Consider the following 17,500-nt stretch of genomic DNA (forward strand, 5'->3'; position numbering starts at 1 on the left):
TGAATAAAACAGTCTTCTGTTTCTTCTGGAAGGAGAGGGTTGGCTTACCTTCCAAACACAGTCACAAACATACTCATTGGATTTACTTCACACCATAGCTCTTCTTTGACCGTAGTTTACGATCATCTCTGCTCATACGTCTGTGCAGATGTGAGCTCTTAAATGCAGAAAAGCTTTATGAATTCATGAATAATTCACACGCTTCATAATTTGGATACATTGGAACTCGCTCACGCACACTGCCATTTTCTGTCCTACGTTGAAACAGTTCCATTTTTAAACCCCTGCATTTTGAGTCTGTGGACTTGCTTTCACCATACAGCCCCCACCCCCCCAAACTAACTACAGTCTATTTCACACAGACCGCCTGAAGCAAATGATTGATTCATAGAATTTGATTAGTGATGTCTGTCTAATGAAACAATAATCATATCACTGCCCACGGTGTTATTAATGTCGTCTCGTTCAGGATTTATAATCTTGTTTTTGTGTTCTGGCTAATGGTACGGCTAAATTGATTCCTAGCAATAGCGGTGCACATTTGTAGTAATGTTAGACATACGCTGCAAGATACTGTATACTGTGTTTGTATAGTGTTTGTGAGAAACGTTGATCCATATTTCTCCTCTCTTTCTTTGTTTTCCAGTCAGGAGCAAGCAACGCAGAGAAGTTTGACTATGTAAGTATACTCACATAAGCAACAATGAAAATTTGTGACAGAAATGTATGATTTCACCCGAGCAGCGTCAAGTGCACCAGTGCGACCTAGAATTTTTTTCAGGCGCACTCTTAAAAAATTTGGGCACATATGCTGAATATCAATCGATTGATGGCCTTTTTTTTTTGCCGGAGGTTTAATAATTGGGGGTTCTTCCGCAGGTCATGAACTTCATGAATAAGCTGGCAGGAAATGAATACGTGGGCTTCAGTAATGCCACGTAAGTACCCTCCTGATAAAGCTTTTTTCAGAAAAATTTTTATTTTATTCCAGGACCTTTGTGTACATCCTCAGATTTCAGAGTGGCTGGTCTGAGATGAACCTTCATACCAAGTCAAATCCCAGTTTTTTTATTCTGACGACTTTTTTTTATTCTTTCTTTCGACCTCTACAGGTTCCAGTCGGAGCGATTGTCTGGTGACAGGAACTTTGCCATCGGCTATTACTTGAAGGAGAAAAAGGTGAAGGCACCTGCACTCTCTGGCTCTGACAGCCTTCATCTCATTCCTCTCTTTCTTCTCCTTTCTGTTCTCTTTCTCACCTAGATTTGTCCATCCTTCTCTCCTCTCTATCTCCCTGATCCCATCTTCCACTCTGTATATCTTTTGTCCTTCGGCGTCTTTCTCCATACAGAGCTGCAACTCACTGCTGAGTGGCTCCTGACTATTGACTGTTTTCTCTCTCTGTTGTAGTGTTTCCCAGAGGGGACAGACATGACCGCCATCTTGGACTTCTACTTCCAGGTGAGTGTGGGTAGCTCAGTCTCTGCTCGCATATTCATTTAGCAGATGCCAGATGCTTTTTGATCCAAAGCGACTTACACAGCAACTCAGGGGTAAGTGCCTTGCTCAAGGGCACTACGGTGGAGGCTGGGTTTTGAACCCACTACTTTTTCAGGCTACTGCATGCTAGCCCAGCTCCTTAGCCACTACACTACCACCACCCACTCTCATAATCCAGCACTACACCACAGTAGGCACAATTATTATTCTATGGCAAGCACTGCTTGACTGACGCACAGCCTTGAAGTGGGTGCTCTACTGCAGTGGGCTAATTTCACTTGAAGTGTGCGTGTGTGTGTGTGCGTGCGTGTGTGTGTGTGTGTGTGTGTGTGTGTGTGTGTGTGTGTGTGTGTGTGTGTGTGTGTGTGTGTGTGTGTGTGTGTGTGTGTGTTAAGGTTGTGATGAAACAAATTGGCGTGACACACGTGTGTGCATGGTTTCTAAATCATGTGTGTATGTGTGTGTTTTTGCAGCTGTGTTTGATCGAGGTGGTGTGTTGAGGTTTTGGTGAAATACTTCATCCTTCATTTGTACTGTATGTGTGTATGTACGTGTGTGTGTGTGTGTGTGTGTGTGTGTGTTTGTGTATATACAGTATATATCTTGATCATAATATGTGTGTGTGTGTGTGTGTGTTTTGCTGTTCTCAGCTGTGTTCCATTGAGGTGACTTGTGAGAGCGCCAGCGTCATGGCTGCCACGCTGGCCAACGGCGGCTTCTGTCCAATCACAGGAGAGCGCGTGCTGAACCCCGAAGCCGTGCGGAACACGCTGAGTCTCATGCACTCCTGCGGCATGTACGACTTCTCTGGGCAGTTCGCTTTCCACGTGAGTGTCTCACACACACACACACACACACACACACACACACACACACACACACACACACACACACACTCACACACACACACACACACACACACATACACATACGCACCAAATAACATCACAGCTTCTTTTGTCTATGAACTTGGTTTCAACTGAAGCCCCCTTCAGCCCTACAGCACACCCTCCTGACAAATGTTTTTAGAATGTAGCACACATTTGCTCTCTTCCGGTCGCACACCCCATCGCACACCACGGCTGACATGAGTAGACATTCCCAGAGGAACGGTCACTTGCCCCCACACACACTGGCGCCTCATTCCATGAGCCATGGATTGAGTAGCGCCAACAAACACAGACCGGAATTGTGTTTGTTGGCGCTGATGTGTAGCGTTCTAATGGAATGTCGGAACTCTGAAGCGTAGGACACCACTCTCGTGTTGCCTCTGACTCCAGCTCCAGTCTCACACTGTGTTGAGGTCAGATCAGATAAATGTTATTGTTAACTTGGACACATCACACAACTGTATGCAATGAAGAGATACTTTAGAGCAACATAACTAGACAGAGATAACAGACAAATAGTTATACTAAATAATTAAGTAATTATACATCGAAGTAATTCTGACATATTGAGCTAGGCTGGGTGAACCCTGCTGGAACTTCCGGCGAATTTGGATTTCGCCCGGCAGCTCAGGCTGGAAGCTTAGTATGGTGATAGCCAGACTAATATTGAGCTTCAAAGTTTTTAGAATTCCATAGAGTTATACTGATAGGTGGAATTAACCTCTTTAGATATAATGTCCAAAAATGCATACAACTACAAGAAACACCTCGCCTTCTTAAGGTGTCATAGAATGACAATGTGCCAGTAACTCACATTGTAATTTTTTTGACAAAAATGTCAGATAGAACCTTATAATTCTAAGGGAACACTATTCTGTGTATAGTATATGTACTGTAATTCAAAGACAGTGGAATACACGCCACCTTGAGGTAAGTAATAGTACTGCTGTTCTCACATGTCTCCCCTGTTGGCTTGTTTCAGGTGGGCTTGCCAGCTAAATCTGGAGTGGCTGGGGGCATCCTGCTGGTGGTACCCAACGTCATGGGCATCATGTGCTGGTCCCCACCTCTGGACAAGCTCGGCAACAGCGTACGCGGCATCCAGTTCTGCACGGTACGGACCCCTCCGGTCACAATCACGACTCAGCACCCACTCAGCAGTCTTGCAGAAGGATCTTTTCAAATGTGCAGGGTTCCCACAGGTCATGGAATTTCTGGAATATCATGGAGTTTTAGAAAGTCTATTCCAGACATGGAAAGTCAGAATCTTATAGAATGCACTAGAGCACCAGAGCACCAGTGTAATTAAAACATCATTTAAAGCAGATAGTTCTGGTCCTTGATTATTGTTAGGAAAATCTTCCAAGTATTTAAGATTTTAAGACACAAGAACCACAACAAGTAGTATGTTTTTTACTCTGGCCCGAGGAGAGAGTGAACTGACAAGAGGATTCCCCTGCTTGCCAAAACAGTCTCTGTCCTCTGAAATTCAGGGTAACTTTTTATTGAAAGAAGTGTGGCCTTGTCCTTATTCGTCTTAACTCCCATATCCTGCTTTTGCAGGTACATCTGTTTCCCTTGACGCACATAAGGACAATGTTGGCAAAAATAATCTTTGCAAAAGCAGTGCACGTATACATGAAATATTGCAAAATAACTGTGAGGCAGTGCACGTATACATGAATTGTTGGCAAGATAACTGTGAGACGAGAGACACACCTAAATGTTCTTAACAATGATAATAACATAATAATTTCTTTAACAATTATGACTGGCTGAAGACATTGTATAGTAACACACTGCAACTTTTCACAGCGACAGCATTAGATTCAGTATCACACATGGTTTCAAAGCTGCATTCAACAATTTTAGACCAGAGCAGTCTTGTAAAGATGAGTTTGTTGCTCATTTTTGATAGTCTGATGAGTAGTTTTTTGGAGGAGTTGCAGCTGATAGAGGAGTTGCAGCTGCAGAATGTTGGTTGAGAATTTAAAAAAAAGAAGTACTTGGTTTTAACACCAACAAAACCATCTGAATTATAATATAATATAATGTTGTAGTGCCTTTTTCATGTGATGGCTTGTGCGCATGGCAAACACAAACAACCTGAAATCTAGAAAATATAGATCCCTCAAGTGAGCTACAGGCAATGTATCAGATGAGGGCCATTAAAGAGAAATACACTTCAGAAGAGAAGGCAGGGTGATGGCTAGTGGCCTTCTCTCCTCTCTGATTTAAAGTGCACTTTTTTATCACATTGCAGGAGAGTGGGCAGGAAGCGCAGCAGAAATATAGAGGCTGCGCTAGGCTGTTGATTTATGAGGGAAAAAACATAAAGTGTGAGATGAGATTTTCTGAGCTCTCTCCTCTCTCTCTCTCTCTCTCTCTCTCTCTCTTTCTCTCTCTCTCTCTCTTCCCATATGAAACCCTCAGTTGTTTATTCTCTAAGAGGTATCAGCTTAAAGCTGTTTAATCTAAATATGCAGTTTGAGTTCTCTGATCAACCTGGCCTCAACTTAAAAGCATATGAGGACAAATCCTGACAGTGGATCTCAAACTGTGGTACGGGTACCACTGGTGGTATGCAGACTCTTTGTTGTGGTACTCTGGCAGTCTCCAAGATGTTTTATTTCATTAAGACAAAATAATCACATGAACACATAAACACATGATGGACATTTTAAATGGCCAGTAAACTAACCTGTTGAAGAGTAATGAAGAGTTCAAATGCAAACTCCTCCAAACCTGTCTGGCCACTTTTCTTTTAAATGATTTTTTTTTATTAGGTACCTATAGGTTTTTGCCGACAAATCAATATTTCAGACCAGGAAGAGTGGTACTTGTTTTAATGCAAAATGATTTGATTAACAGACACTATGAGGCAAGTTTGGCGTTTAACAAGGTTTTAAACTCCAACTCACAACTCCAACTCTAATCTAGCGACAGAGCAATTGCCCCAAAGTGTGGAGAGCATTCTCTCACAATCGTTATTCACTCAGTATCGTTATCTCATTTGTGACCGAGGTGGCGTCTGACCTCTTCAAATATAGTTAGATGAGGAATATAGGAACGTAGTGGAACTAGCAGCCAGACTCCAGAAGCACACACACACACACACACACACACACACACACACACACACACGCACCTCCGCTGACTATGGTTTGTCCTTGTGCGTCCCCAGGATCTGGTGCATCTCTGCAACTTCCACAATTACGACAACCTGAGGCACTTCGCCAAGAAGCTGGACCCGCGCCGGGAGGGCGGCGACCAGAGGGTGAGTTTTCTGTTCGCTTTTGCCCACCTCGCCCATGCCCATCTCGGGTGCCTCTGTCCTTTAACTCGTCTTCCCTGTGCCCGCTCTGAACCTCCTGTTCGCGCCAACCGCGAATGACTGTGCTATGCCCTGCGCAAGGTAATAATGTTTTAATGTTGACGTGTTGCCGTGACAACCAAGGGACGAAGGAAATCGGGCATGTTCGATGTTTGGGGTTCCCGCCGGCTCGCGATGGTTTTCCTCTGGTCAGCAATGTTAAGCTTTGCATGTCTGGTTTGGACGATAATGCCCCCCGTCTGGAGGCTCACAGTATTGCAGCATTCATCTTTTTACGTTACATGTAAACTGCTGTGTATCTTGCTTCCTGCTCACCCCAGTGCCTTTGACACATGACATTTTGACATAAGCTTTCACTGCAGCTGATCTCTGTCCAGCGGTAACCCTTCCTCTCCCAACCCACTCTGTGCCTCACATGATCACATACGCTGCCAGAGGCCACCTCAAGTGCATTACTTTTGCAGGTCTACAAAGAGGGGTTGTTGTCTGTCTGTCTGTCTGTCTGTCTGTCCGTTTGTTTGTTTTTCTTTCTTTTATCTCTCTTTCTCTTTGTTTGTTTTGTTTTGTTTTGCTTTGACACACTCATGAGAATACATGCTTTAAGTGTCAGTAGATCCAGACTAATGTGTCCTCCTCCCCCCCCTCGCTGACCAACGCACTCAAACCCCCTCCTCCCCTCCCCCACCAAGCAGCCGATCTTCAGACCCATGGATTACGAGAGCCTGCAGCGGGAGCTGGCTCTGAAAGCGTCCGTGTGGCGGAAGGTGTCTCCGCACGAGGCCGAGTGCGCCCGCTCCAGCACCGTCGTGTTCCGCATGGACGAGTCCGCCGGCAGCAGTGGCAGAGCTGCCACATCGGATGCCAGCGGTGCCCAGGCACCCGCGCGCGAGACCAGGAGCGCCATCTAGAGGAGAGGAGGCCTACCGGTCCTCTCTCTTCCCTCTTCCCCTTCCCCTTCCGACACCTCCTTCTCCCTCCTCCCCCCCTCGACTCAAGTCAACAGCACCGCGTACACAACACCAAGAGCGCCCTCTAGAGGAGAGAAGTGAAGGTGGCTTACCTGACGTCCCTCCCCTCTTCCATCTCCACCCCTTTCCGACCCTCTCCCCCCTTGACTCATGTCAGCGGCGCCCTCTAGAGGAGAGAAGAGGGGATGGATTACCTGACCAACCTACCTACCCACCCCCACCCTTCCCCCCATTCACTCACTCACTCACTCAGCGTTTGACACTAGGAGTGCCATCTAGTGGAGAGGAGGAAAAAAGCGGCGCTCTGTGGCACTCTCCCTGAACTCAATGGCTCCTCAGAGACCCTCACTGTGCCCATGTCTGTGTATCTGTTATCAATATTTATTTACAAAGATGAATAGAGGAATAATTGACCGATCCCTAGCCCCGCCCAACAAACACACAAAAAAAGCCTGTAACAGCTTAGCACCTGCCGCACAAGATCGGACAAACACCCACCCTCAGCCTTCTAACTAGCATAGTTTGGGGAGCGTACCTACTGTATGTTTCCCGGGTCCTATGTCCCCACTTTGTATGGGATCGAGGAACATACATGTAGGACCCTTTTTTTCAGATTTTAAAAAAGTTCCCCGGTTTTCCCAAAAAGGGTCTTATGTTCCCTGGTATGTATTGTGACCGGGGGAACATAGGACCCTTTTGGGGAGACCCGGGGAACATAGGGATGATCCCCATAGTTGGCTAATTGCTGCTAATGTCCAAGTGATATTACATGGCACTGGATACAAAGGGACACGTTTCGCCCAGAAACCATTAATTTTGCTGTGGATGGTCATAATAAGCTCAGACAGGAGGTGAGAGAGAGGTCATAGGTCAACCTCTTGGTCGTCATGCTAGCACCACAGATAGTATGTGGTTCTAGCCAGCTCCGGTAATGTTCGACCGACTTATGGCCTCCTTACACCAAACAACTTTGACAAGATTTGGGAAAGATTCTTGAAAGATTGGAGTCTTCTAACTACTGCCCCCCATTCAAACCGTACTCAAAAGACCACAATCTTTCAAGAATCTTTCCCAAATCTTGTCAGAGTTGTTTGGTTTAAGGTGGCCCATAGACAGGGCTTGGGATCGGTCAAATTAGGAGTTATTGCATGTACAGTATGAGTGAAATCGGAGAGGTGTGGACACGATCTGCACCTTGAGGCCTTAGTCATCACAGGCGAAGACATTACATGATGCTAACACGTTTACTGCTTCCTGTTGGCTATCATCACCAGGGAATCTAAATAGAGCTTGTGTCGACATACTGCATTTATTTGGCAGCCCGTAAGAGCATGTTGGCTGTTAAAAGGAGGGTTGGGGCAGGCTGTTTACGATTCAAGATAAGTGAGTACGCATAATAGCTTAATGTTCTTTTATTGACAGCTTCAGGCACAGAAGTTCCCTTTGATTGAGGCCTTGTTAGGAATACGAATACTGGATATAACTTATGGTCTTCAGCCAGTTTCACTTCTCCCTGGCTGGAGTAACAGAAGGCAGAAGTGATGAATCTCATGGGGAAAAAAATGCATAGGATCCACCCTTTTGTTGTTTCGCTGAAACATGACAATTTTGCCATCAGTAGCACAACACAGAATGCCTTAACACTGTACTGTATGTGAAATATGATGAGCGCACAACTACTGTAGGCTCATGACAAGTGTACCAAATCGGTGTAGAAGAGAGAATATTGTACTGATTCCTCCATACTTGAAGCTTCAGTTCCCTTTCGGTCGATTCACTCGGTACAACACGGATACTATGGGATCCCACAAGACAGTTCTGAATGCCAGTATTAGATTTCCTATTGTCTGTTGAAATTGCATCACTAAGCTACATTAATTATGTGTATCTGTGATGTTTTACACTTTTATCGTCATGTTTGGCCTTATGTTGAAGCGTGCGTATGTGTGTGAGTGTGTGTGCACATTTTGTAGAAATACATATGTTTTACATCTTTTAAAAATCATGTTGATGACTGGAGTGCTCAGATATTTGCTACCTGTCCAAGACAGGAAGCCCGACTACAGGAAATGACTCATGTTGTCCAGATAACAAATCAGCAAAGATCCCATAGTATCTGTGTTGTACCTCGTTCCTCTCCCTCAGGGAACAGAAGTTATATGCATAACTTTAACGTTCTCCCTGCAACTGAAACGAGGCAAGTGGCACGAACACGAAAGGCGTTGCCAAGAACCTTACCAGTGAACCTACAAACCTGCGCTTTACTGTATGCATTTATATCTTAATCACTGTGTACATTGTTATCAACATTGTACATCGTTATCAACAGCAGTCCAGAGCTTTCAGTTAATCAGTGATAGATTACATTAGTAGCACCAATATCGTACCAATACTCCTGACAGCATTTTTCTCGTCTTTTTTTTATCACAGTGTCACTTTGTTCTGAATTTGTCATGTAACTTCATGTTATTTCAAGATAACAGGCTGTTGGGTCTTTTGAAATCATGGAAAGGAACTTCAAATAGTGAAAGAGAGTGCTTTGCCAAAGTACAGAACTGTTAGTAGCAAAGTTTATACTTGGGTGGAGACGGATGCCCAGGTAGCAGGGTTTTTGTTGTTGTTGTTGTTGTTGTTGTTGTTTGCTTGTTTTTGTTTTTATTTTTAATGTGTGAAAACCTCAGACTGAAATTCTGTGTGAATAATGATTGACTGTATGTCTGAACTGGCTGAAGTCCTGTTGACTGAATATATATCTAAATTATTATGAAAGGTAGAGAATGAAAGAATGATTGATTGAATAAGTAAAGTATTTTTGTTTACTGCGTTGTTCATACAGTAGTCCAACATTGTTTCGAAAAATGTTTATAGCATTTTTTGTCATCAAAATGGCAATGTAGAAATGTGAAATATTTAGCCTTCGTCAGCTTCACTGAATTTCATTCCTGCAGTTTTTCTGTCAATGCAGCATCAGGAGAATGTAGCCATGGATTGCGGATTCATTTTCATGTGAAAATCATGTTTGTTTGTTTGTTTGTTTGTTTTTATTTGATCATGTCTCGTAATGAGTTATGTTCTGGTAATAAACTCTGTCTAACTCTACTTTCCCTCCTGGTCGTAGGAGTAGTGTGCTTTTGTTATTTCTTCTACCCCAGAGTGCAAATGTGTGTGATTGCTGTAGGCTTGTGAATCAGCATTATATTTTATATATATTTATAATCATATTTTCATTAAATTATAGCATAATGTAAAATACATAATGATAAAAATAAAACAAATTAAAAAATAGTAGTCGATATGCAGGTGTTGTGGAATGTGATTGCCTTGCATGAGATTTCTAAGTAACGAGAAACAATCTGTTTTTCCATGTTATCCCTCTAAAACTATTTTATTTTATTTCTATTTCGAATCAGCAGTAGTGCTGTTGATTGTGTGTGATTTAGGTGATCATGTCAGCTTCCAGACTTCCATCTGAGCAGCAATGCTTGGATTCGATGCTACCATCCATCATGGCATCTTATGTTGCGTAGAAATGCTAATGCTTTGATAACGCATTTCTTTCAGGTGCAGAGCCAGGTGTCCTTTCATTGTTTGCACCTCCCCCTCAGTAAACAGCCCCCACCTCTGTCAGCCATGTTTATGGGCCTGTACGTACTGTAGCATAAACGGTTGCCTCTGCTCTCTCGCAGGTGAAGTCCGTCATCAACCTACTCTTCGCCGCCTACACCGGGGACGTGTCTGCTCTGAGGAGGTGAGCCAGGCCTTGTCTCATAGCGTCTATTTACTCGTGCACTGTGGTGCCACACTAGGCTGGTAAAGATTCCCAGAGGAACGGTCACTTGCCCCCACACACACTGGTGCCTCGTTGCAGACTCCCCAGACTAATGTTCAGTCTTAAAAGATTGAGCTTAGTATGATGATAGCCAGATTAGAGCCACACAGGCAGATTAGAGCATGTTTACCTTATCACACCAGGCCATACACAGTACCATAGGACGCCACATCACATGGATTGCCCAAAGCTCGAAATGGGCTTCAAAAAGTGAGTGGAGTGAGTCGGGGTTGCTCATTTTAATGTGTTGCCAGAATTTGAGGGCTCTTTTTTGAATGTTGATGAGAAGGGGGTATTGGCCTAGCTCTGCCCTGCATGCATTGCTTGGCGTCTTCCTCTGCACCCGGAAGATACTTTTGCAGAACTCTGCATACAGGATTTCAGTTGGGTGTTTATCCCTGGTTGAGAATTCGTACCCCAAATCCCATACCTCACAGCCATATACTGTAGTGCGACCTTGGTTTTTTCAGGATTTATTTTTAGGGCCCATGTCTGGCAAAATTGTTCTAGTACATCCATGTGGTGCTGCAAGCCCTCTTTTGTTGGTTATATCAAAACCCAAGTCATCTGCGAAAAGCAAACACTTGACCTCAGTATCCTGCAGCATGAGTCCTGAACCTGCAGATTTCTGTGTTTGCCAATTCGTCTATGTACAGTAGATGTAGTGTAGGGCTTAAACACAACAGTACAACCCTGTCGCACTCCCCTCCTTTGCTGAAAGAAATCAGTCCTGTTACATCCATCTCTCTCTCTCTCTCAGGTTTGCCCTCTCTTCCATGGACATGGAGCAGAGAGACTATGATTCCAGGACTGCACTTCACGTAGCTGCAGCGGAAGGTACTGACCCTTTTCTGATTTACTTTACCTTCATTTTACCAGATCATAATATACTGTACTCCCGGCATTGACCTCAATTTATAAATGATTTCCAGGACATGTAAGAGCTTGAATTTTCAGCAGTGACGAGTCTTCCATTCAGTTGGAGTCATAGTCCTAAAATTAGTATTTTAGTGCATACATTAGTTTATCTATACAGTCCAGAAATGTATATAAAAAGAGTGTCAATCCCTTGAGACCAGCAAGATATTTTTTTTGTGTAATCATCTTGAAGGCCCATGTAGATGAAAGGTGCATCTTTGCTATGGTAATATGTGGGTTAAAGAGTTGGTTACCCATACTGTAATTCATAATTGGTTTCCACTGTCTTGTGCTTGCGTGTGTTTCTCTCTCTCTCTCTCTCTCTCTCTCTCTCTCTCTCTCTCTCTCTCTCTCTCTCTCTATCTTTGTTTTATCACAGGACATGCTGAAGTGGTCAGGTTTTTGCTTGAGGCCTGCAAAGTGAACCCTGTGCCCAAAGACAGGTGAGAGCCCACAAAGCTTATCCTAACATTCAAAGTTAACGCTAAGACTCAAAGCTAACACTTATACTCGAAGATAATACTTCAACTCAAAGCTAACTCTAATGCTCAAAGCTAGCCCTAACATTCAAACCTAGCCCTTACACTCAAAGCTAATCCTAACACTCAGAGATACTACTTACATTCAAAGCTAAACTCTAACGCTCAAAACCAACCCTAACGCTCAAAGCTAACACTAATATTCAAAGCTAACCATATTTCATTATTAGCTATGTTCCTTTATGGACAAGCAAAACATCGAAACAACTTTGAGTTGAAATTGTCCTCAAACTGTAGACGTTGCTGAATGGCGGTATCGCAGGAGGGTGGGATATATTTCTGGATGCCGGATGGTGTAATCAATTAACTAATTGACTACTTACCAAATGAATCCAAAACTCCCATAAATCAAAAACAGGCCTTTTCCACAGTCTGTGGAAACGCTCTGTTTTCTCTACCGATCTGGGTCCATCTATTGATGGATTTGCCCAAATTCAATCCAATGTGCAGCTGTACGCTAGAGTAGCCTAACCTAATGTAAAATATCAAGATAAATCTTTAGATGAAAAAACAGCCATACAGTATGCATGCATACTCTTACACACGAACAATAACAGATGGTCCACCTTTTGATAAAAACAGTCATTGTTATGCACTGTACATATGGTAGATGCGGTATTCGGTTGGCCTGAGCACACCTGTCTTCCCCTTCCCTCCGATCCACAGGTGGGGCAACACGCCCATGGATGAAGCGGTGCACTTTGGTCACCATGACGTGGTGACGATTCTGCAGGACTACTGTACCAAGTACAGTCCCCCGGAGCCAGCGGCAGACAAGGAGACCGCCGAGAAGAACCTGGACGGGTTGCTGTAGAAACACTACTCACCCATAACCCTCTGCCACCCCAAGTCCAACCCCCTGACTATTTAAGGCGTTTGTGTTTGTGTGTGAGTGTGTAAGTGTAAGTGTGTGTGTGTGAGTGTGTACAGTATGTGTGTGTGTGTGTGTGTGTGTGCGTGTGTGCGCGAGTGTCTGTGTGAGAGTGCAGCTCCATGGTCATCTCACTGGTAGTGTAGCAGTGGATGGTTCGTCATTGAACGTTGAAACTTTGTACAAGTTACTGTATTTTTAAGACGAGGAAGAAGACGACGACGGAGAAGAAGAAGAAGAAAAAACTAAAAATATTTTATAGCTGTGTTTGTTTACCTGTTCATGGTTTGGTTGTGATATTTTCTCGCTTGGCTTTTTTTTTGTTTTTGGTTTGTTTGTTTGTTTGTTTGTTTATTTATTTGTTTGTTTGTTTGTTTTTATTTCGCTGTGTTTAGTTGTTAGTACTGCACACTCCCCAATCCCAGATAGTGGATGACTGTGGGATGGATCTTACACTAGCCCAGCGCTGGTTAATGGTTCGTTTTCTTGTCATTTCCTATCTGCGTCGTAGTATTTCTCATTGTGACCACTGTGTGGAACATGGACTCCACGCAACGCGTACATACTCACTTTCCTCTCTGTAATAGTGAAAACATATTTAAGGTATATAAATATATGTGTATAAATATATGGAGATATAAATTTGTATATTAATGTATTGTTAAGATGTCACAAAAAAAAATCTACTTTTAGCGCCCTCTAGAGTCCTTCTAGAGCCGCAGTGAGAGGATCTAACATAAACAGATTTAATGTGAAGTGAGCGAGTGAGTCTTTGGGCAGCTTGTTGTTTGCGCAGGAGAGTGTTTAGCTGTTTGGTGTACAGGAGGAGATACTCTGCTGAAGGAGCCGCCTATGTTTCACCAGTCTGAACTCTGAGGGGAAGTTATCGTTCGGCTTATCTATTAGCTCAATATCGGTCCAGTAGATAGATAGTAAATATCGCAACTCTCTTGCCTTTCTTTTTTTTTTCTCTCTTTTTTTCAGCATTCAAACTACAAAAAATGAAAGTGATTGTTTAAAGATATTTGCACTTTGTTGTTGTTTTTGTTGTTGTTTACTGAGGTGGGCGTGTGTAAGTGTAAGGGCCAGTTAAAGCAGAGATTGTGTGTGTTTTGAGTGTGTGTCCTTTGCCCGAGGCTGAATGGTTGCAAAAGCTCAATTCATGCTGACTGAACCTGTCAGTGGCCACCAGAGGAAAAGCAAAAACACTAAAATGAACAACATCCTTTGCACCACGCTTGCTTTGAGTAAGGACCAAGGAGCCGAGGCTCTCAAGGCCTTATTGGATGTGAAGCTCAAGCTGTAATTCATCTATCAACAGCAGGTTACAATTTCAGAGGAACTAATTAGAAACAATTTCAAGTGTGATTTCCTGTGATTTAGTTGGAGAAGATGTAAAGCAGAAAGCAGTTACGGAGATACGTATATAACGAATGTTGGAAGAAAAAAATTAAACCAAATACCGACCTTACAACTCAGTTGCTTTATTGCAGCTTGAAAGACAGAAGTAGACCATGTATATCATAGAGTTAAGTGCTTTTTGTCAAATATAAAATGTTAAAGTGCACAAGCCGAGTTGCATCCAAATTCTCAATTATTCGATGATATTATCGTGTTATTTCACCAGTAGGCCAGACACATACAGCAGATTAGACTGTCAATGAAGCTAGTAGAGCAGGTAAATCAATGAACACTGATTGTTTTCACTGTACAAAGTAACTATGAAAGATGTACAAATACACACACACACACACACACACTCAACATCACTTGACAGACTCTCTTGTCCTGCTGTAATCTTGTGATGGAGTAACTGTTGACACTTCTGTTTGTGTAAAATTATGTGAATGTGAGTGTGTGTGTGTGTTTTAACGTTTTTGTTGAAGTGTTGACGTATACGATAGGTGCGGTGTGATAGCGGTGAACAATATACAGACATTGCGAGCAACATGACATTGGGGGAAATATCAGAGAATACTAACAAATATCACTTTGGTGATGTGAGGTCCATGTTACTTCAGTGAATATAGCATTATTAGAGTGAATGGTAATATCCTGGTTTTAAGCTTATTCTATTAAAACTATCGGACAGCACAGAGGCCCCCAATGCACCCTCATTTGATAGGTGAGATGCAAGTTCTGCCTCATCGGGAACGGATCTGAATGTATTGCAGCAATGTTCCTGTTTCCTGTTTTCTTCCCACCCCTTCTACGTTTAGCTTCCTGTGCTTAATTATGGATGTGTGTACTTGTCGCAGGCTTTTCGCAATTATTTATTTCACTGACAAATACAAAATAAAAGGTTTAAAACACAAAAAAAACGTGGCCTGGCAAATTATTTGTTTCCCTTTTTTATGGTAGAAGGAAGAAAGAGTAGAAACAACTATAAGGACACACAAGTGTATAGGTATAAATTGAGATACACTCGTCCTTTTTTATCCGAGCGTGCTCCCAGGAGAGCAGTCAGGACCAGTGGGGTCTCCTGGATAAAGGCACCTGGGCGGCATGAACTGACCAGTGGCTCTGCATAGCTCTAGCAGCGTGAGTCCGAGCACCACTGGGGGGGGGGGGGGGGGGGGTGTGGGAGAAAAGGTCAGAGGTCACTGGTTCCTGTAGTCTGCTCTGGCCGCAATAGGGAAGTGGGGGTGTAAAGGATGGAACAGTCGTGGCATGTTTTGATGTGATGTGATGGGGCGTCCTCTCCACCTCACAGCTCATCCATTCTGTCGTCACTATTGTAATCTCCTTGGAGTTTCTGTGTGGGGGTAGGGCACAAAAAAAGAAAGGCGTCAAAAACAGACAGGGTGTTTGCCCAAGTCTTAAAAAGTAAAGACTTCTTTTTTTTTTTTTTTTTTTTTTTTTTAAAGACCTGGAAAAATATGAACATTTGGGTGGAAGGTTTATTCGTAGATTATACAAATGATAAAGTTTGCCATTTTACTCAAGTTGTTATAATACTGCATATTTAATGACACTTATGACTTTGCTCATCATCCATTCATTAAGGCCCTATGAGCCCTATCTATCGTCAGTAGCCACGTTCACATGGACATGGATGGGTTTTTTTGTCATTCAGATTAAACGATCCCCATAGAGAAATGTGTGCCCTCTGTTTACATAGGGTACATTCTATTCTGATCAGGTGCTCTCAAGCATTTACAAACTTTGATCAGAATATTCTGTTGCCTACTTTCCCTTGAGAAGACACAACAGACAATTCGATTGACTGTATACATCCCCCCCCCCCCCCCCGATAGAGCCATTATTCCGTTAGCCAGGATACCAGACTCTAACTTCGAAGAGAGTCTGGCCTAGATCCATTGGCAAAGTTTATTTCCTGGTTGGTGGACACTTGTCTGTAGTTTGAAATCATTGGAGTTCCTTTAACAAATCACTAATTTGTTAATGACTTATGTTAACCAGGGGAGACACAACGATAATGATTAAATTTAAACGTGAATTTAAACGTGGCTCTGCCCTGGCTCTCAGGAACGCCCTTTGTTCGCTGGTTCGATCGGCTTCCAGGAAGCCAAAGTAAACGAGAGCGGATCAAGCTATTCTAGACGGAGTACTGTAGGGAAAAGAAATTGAGCGGAAGTACGTAGGCGGGCGGAGCCAAGCTATTATTCCGTTTCCAATCGCATTAAAAGTGTCCATGTAAACGTGGCTAATGTCTGAAAGTCTGCTATGTCTTGCTGGACATCCTATGCAACACATTCTACTCGTAGCTCAGGTGCGTATCAACATGGGAACACTATGCCTGACACTGGGTGAGCGTACGTGGCTATGTCACGATCAAAACGGGAAGTGTGTGAGGAGGGCGTATCCATACCTGCATCTCCTCGATCAGTGGGGTCAATTCGGGCGGCTAGATCAGATAAGGAGAGAGAGGTGAAAAAGAGGGAAGCAAAAAAACAGGTGAACAAACGAATCAGTAAGGAAGTTCAGTAAACATCTCACAATCATACATATTGACAGATGGAGTAGTAATACTCCGAGCAAAGCTCTCCTCTGAACTGCAGCTTGAATGTTATTCTCCATCCATAAGTTGCTTTGGATCAAAGCGTCTGCTAACTTTGTACCTTGAAATACAGTAATGTTTCCAAAATCATTTCAGTGGTTCGACAACTCGTAACAGGGTGAACGGCACTTCTGCATTCGCTTCGCGACCCTCTCAGCTATAACCGCACTATGCCAGTTTACCAGATCTGGTAGCGGATCTGTAGTTCGATGGAATGAAACTACAAATTTGACTTGCGATGTCGCAATACACCATACTTTCATAAAATCATGCAACATACGCTCCCTTGTCGGAGGATGTCGTTATTTGCTGGATAAACAAATGGCGCGTGTGCAACAGAGGAAAAGTGCTTCAGTGTTGTTTTAATAAATGAAAAATCTATCTTCAATCTCATCTGTAATCTTCAAAGGGCTTTGAGTGGCGAGCAATGGGCAGCACTAAGTGGCGCCGCAGTGGCACTGAACAAATCAGTTCCTCTGTGTTCAGGTGGTGGTGGTGGTGGTGGGCGGCAGAGTGGAGTGAGGAGGGAATGTCGAGAGGGGACAAAACAATAGCGGCCGCTGCACCTACCATGTTGCGCTGAAACTCTCCAAAGACCTCTGGGGACATGGGCATCATGCTATCCTGCAG

General features: G+C 43.4%; 2 protein-coding genes across 8 annotated transcripts in view; one reads left to right on the forward strand and one right to left on the reverse strand.

The window, feature by feature from the left end:
* Positions 1-13,605, forward strand: part of LOC134071584 (glutaminase kidney isoform, mitochondrial) — a 42,607-nt gene extending 29,002 nt beyond the window's left edge. For all 4 annotated transcript variants that reach the window (XM_062528363.1, XM_062528364.1, XM_062528365.1 and 1 more), the window contains 11 exons: positions 647-679; positions 880-938; positions 1,113-1,179; positions 1,411-1,461; positions 2,151-2,327; positions 3,373-3,504; positions 5,575-5,667; positions 10,379-10,440; positions 11,282-11,358; positions 11,819-11,882; positions 12,645-13,605. In XM_062528363.1, the coding sequence (XP_062384347.1) occupies positions 647-679; positions 880-938; positions 1,113-1,179; positions 1,411-1,461; positions 2,151-2,327; positions 3,373-3,504; positions 5,575-5,667; positions 10,379-10,440; positions 11,282-11,358; positions 11,819-11,882; positions 12,645-12,792 (963 nt within the window). In that variant the 3' untranslated portion in view covers positions 12,793-13,605. The remainder of the gene's footprint in view (positions 1-646; positions 680-879; positions 939-1,112; positions 1,180-1,410; positions 1,462-2,150; positions 2,328-3,372; positions 3,505-5,574; positions 5,668-10,378; positions 10,441-11,281; positions 11,359-11,818; positions 11,883-12,644) is intronic.
* A 712-nt stretch (positions 13,606-14,317) lies between these two features.
* The window catches only part of stat1a (signal transducer and activator of transcription 1a), a 30,318-nt gene continuing 27,135 nt past the window's right edge, over positions 14,318-17,500 (reverse strand). For all 4 annotated transcript variants that reach the window (XM_062528362.1, XM_062528361.1, XM_062528358.1 and 1 more), the window contains exons 23-25: positions 17,441-17,500; positions 16,682-16,717; positions 14,318-15,604 (exon numbers count right to left, since the gene is read on the reverse strand). The exon at positions 17,441-17,500 is cut by the window's right edge and continues 13 nt beyond it. In XM_062528362.1, coding sequence (XP_062384346.1) covers positions 15,557-15,604; positions 16,682-16,717; positions 17,441-17,500 — 144 coding nt within the window. In that variant the 3' untranslated portion in view covers positions 14,318-15,556. The remainder of the gene's footprint in view (positions 15,605-16,681; positions 16,718-17,440) is intronic.

This window comes from Sardina pilchardus, chromosome 23 (assembly GCF_963854185.1).
Source record: "Sardina pilchardus chromosome 23, fSarPil1.1, whole genome shotgun sequence".
NCBI classification, from domain to species: Eukaryota; Metazoa; Chordata; class Actinopteri; order Clupeiformes; family Clupeidae; genus Sardina; species Sardina pilchardus.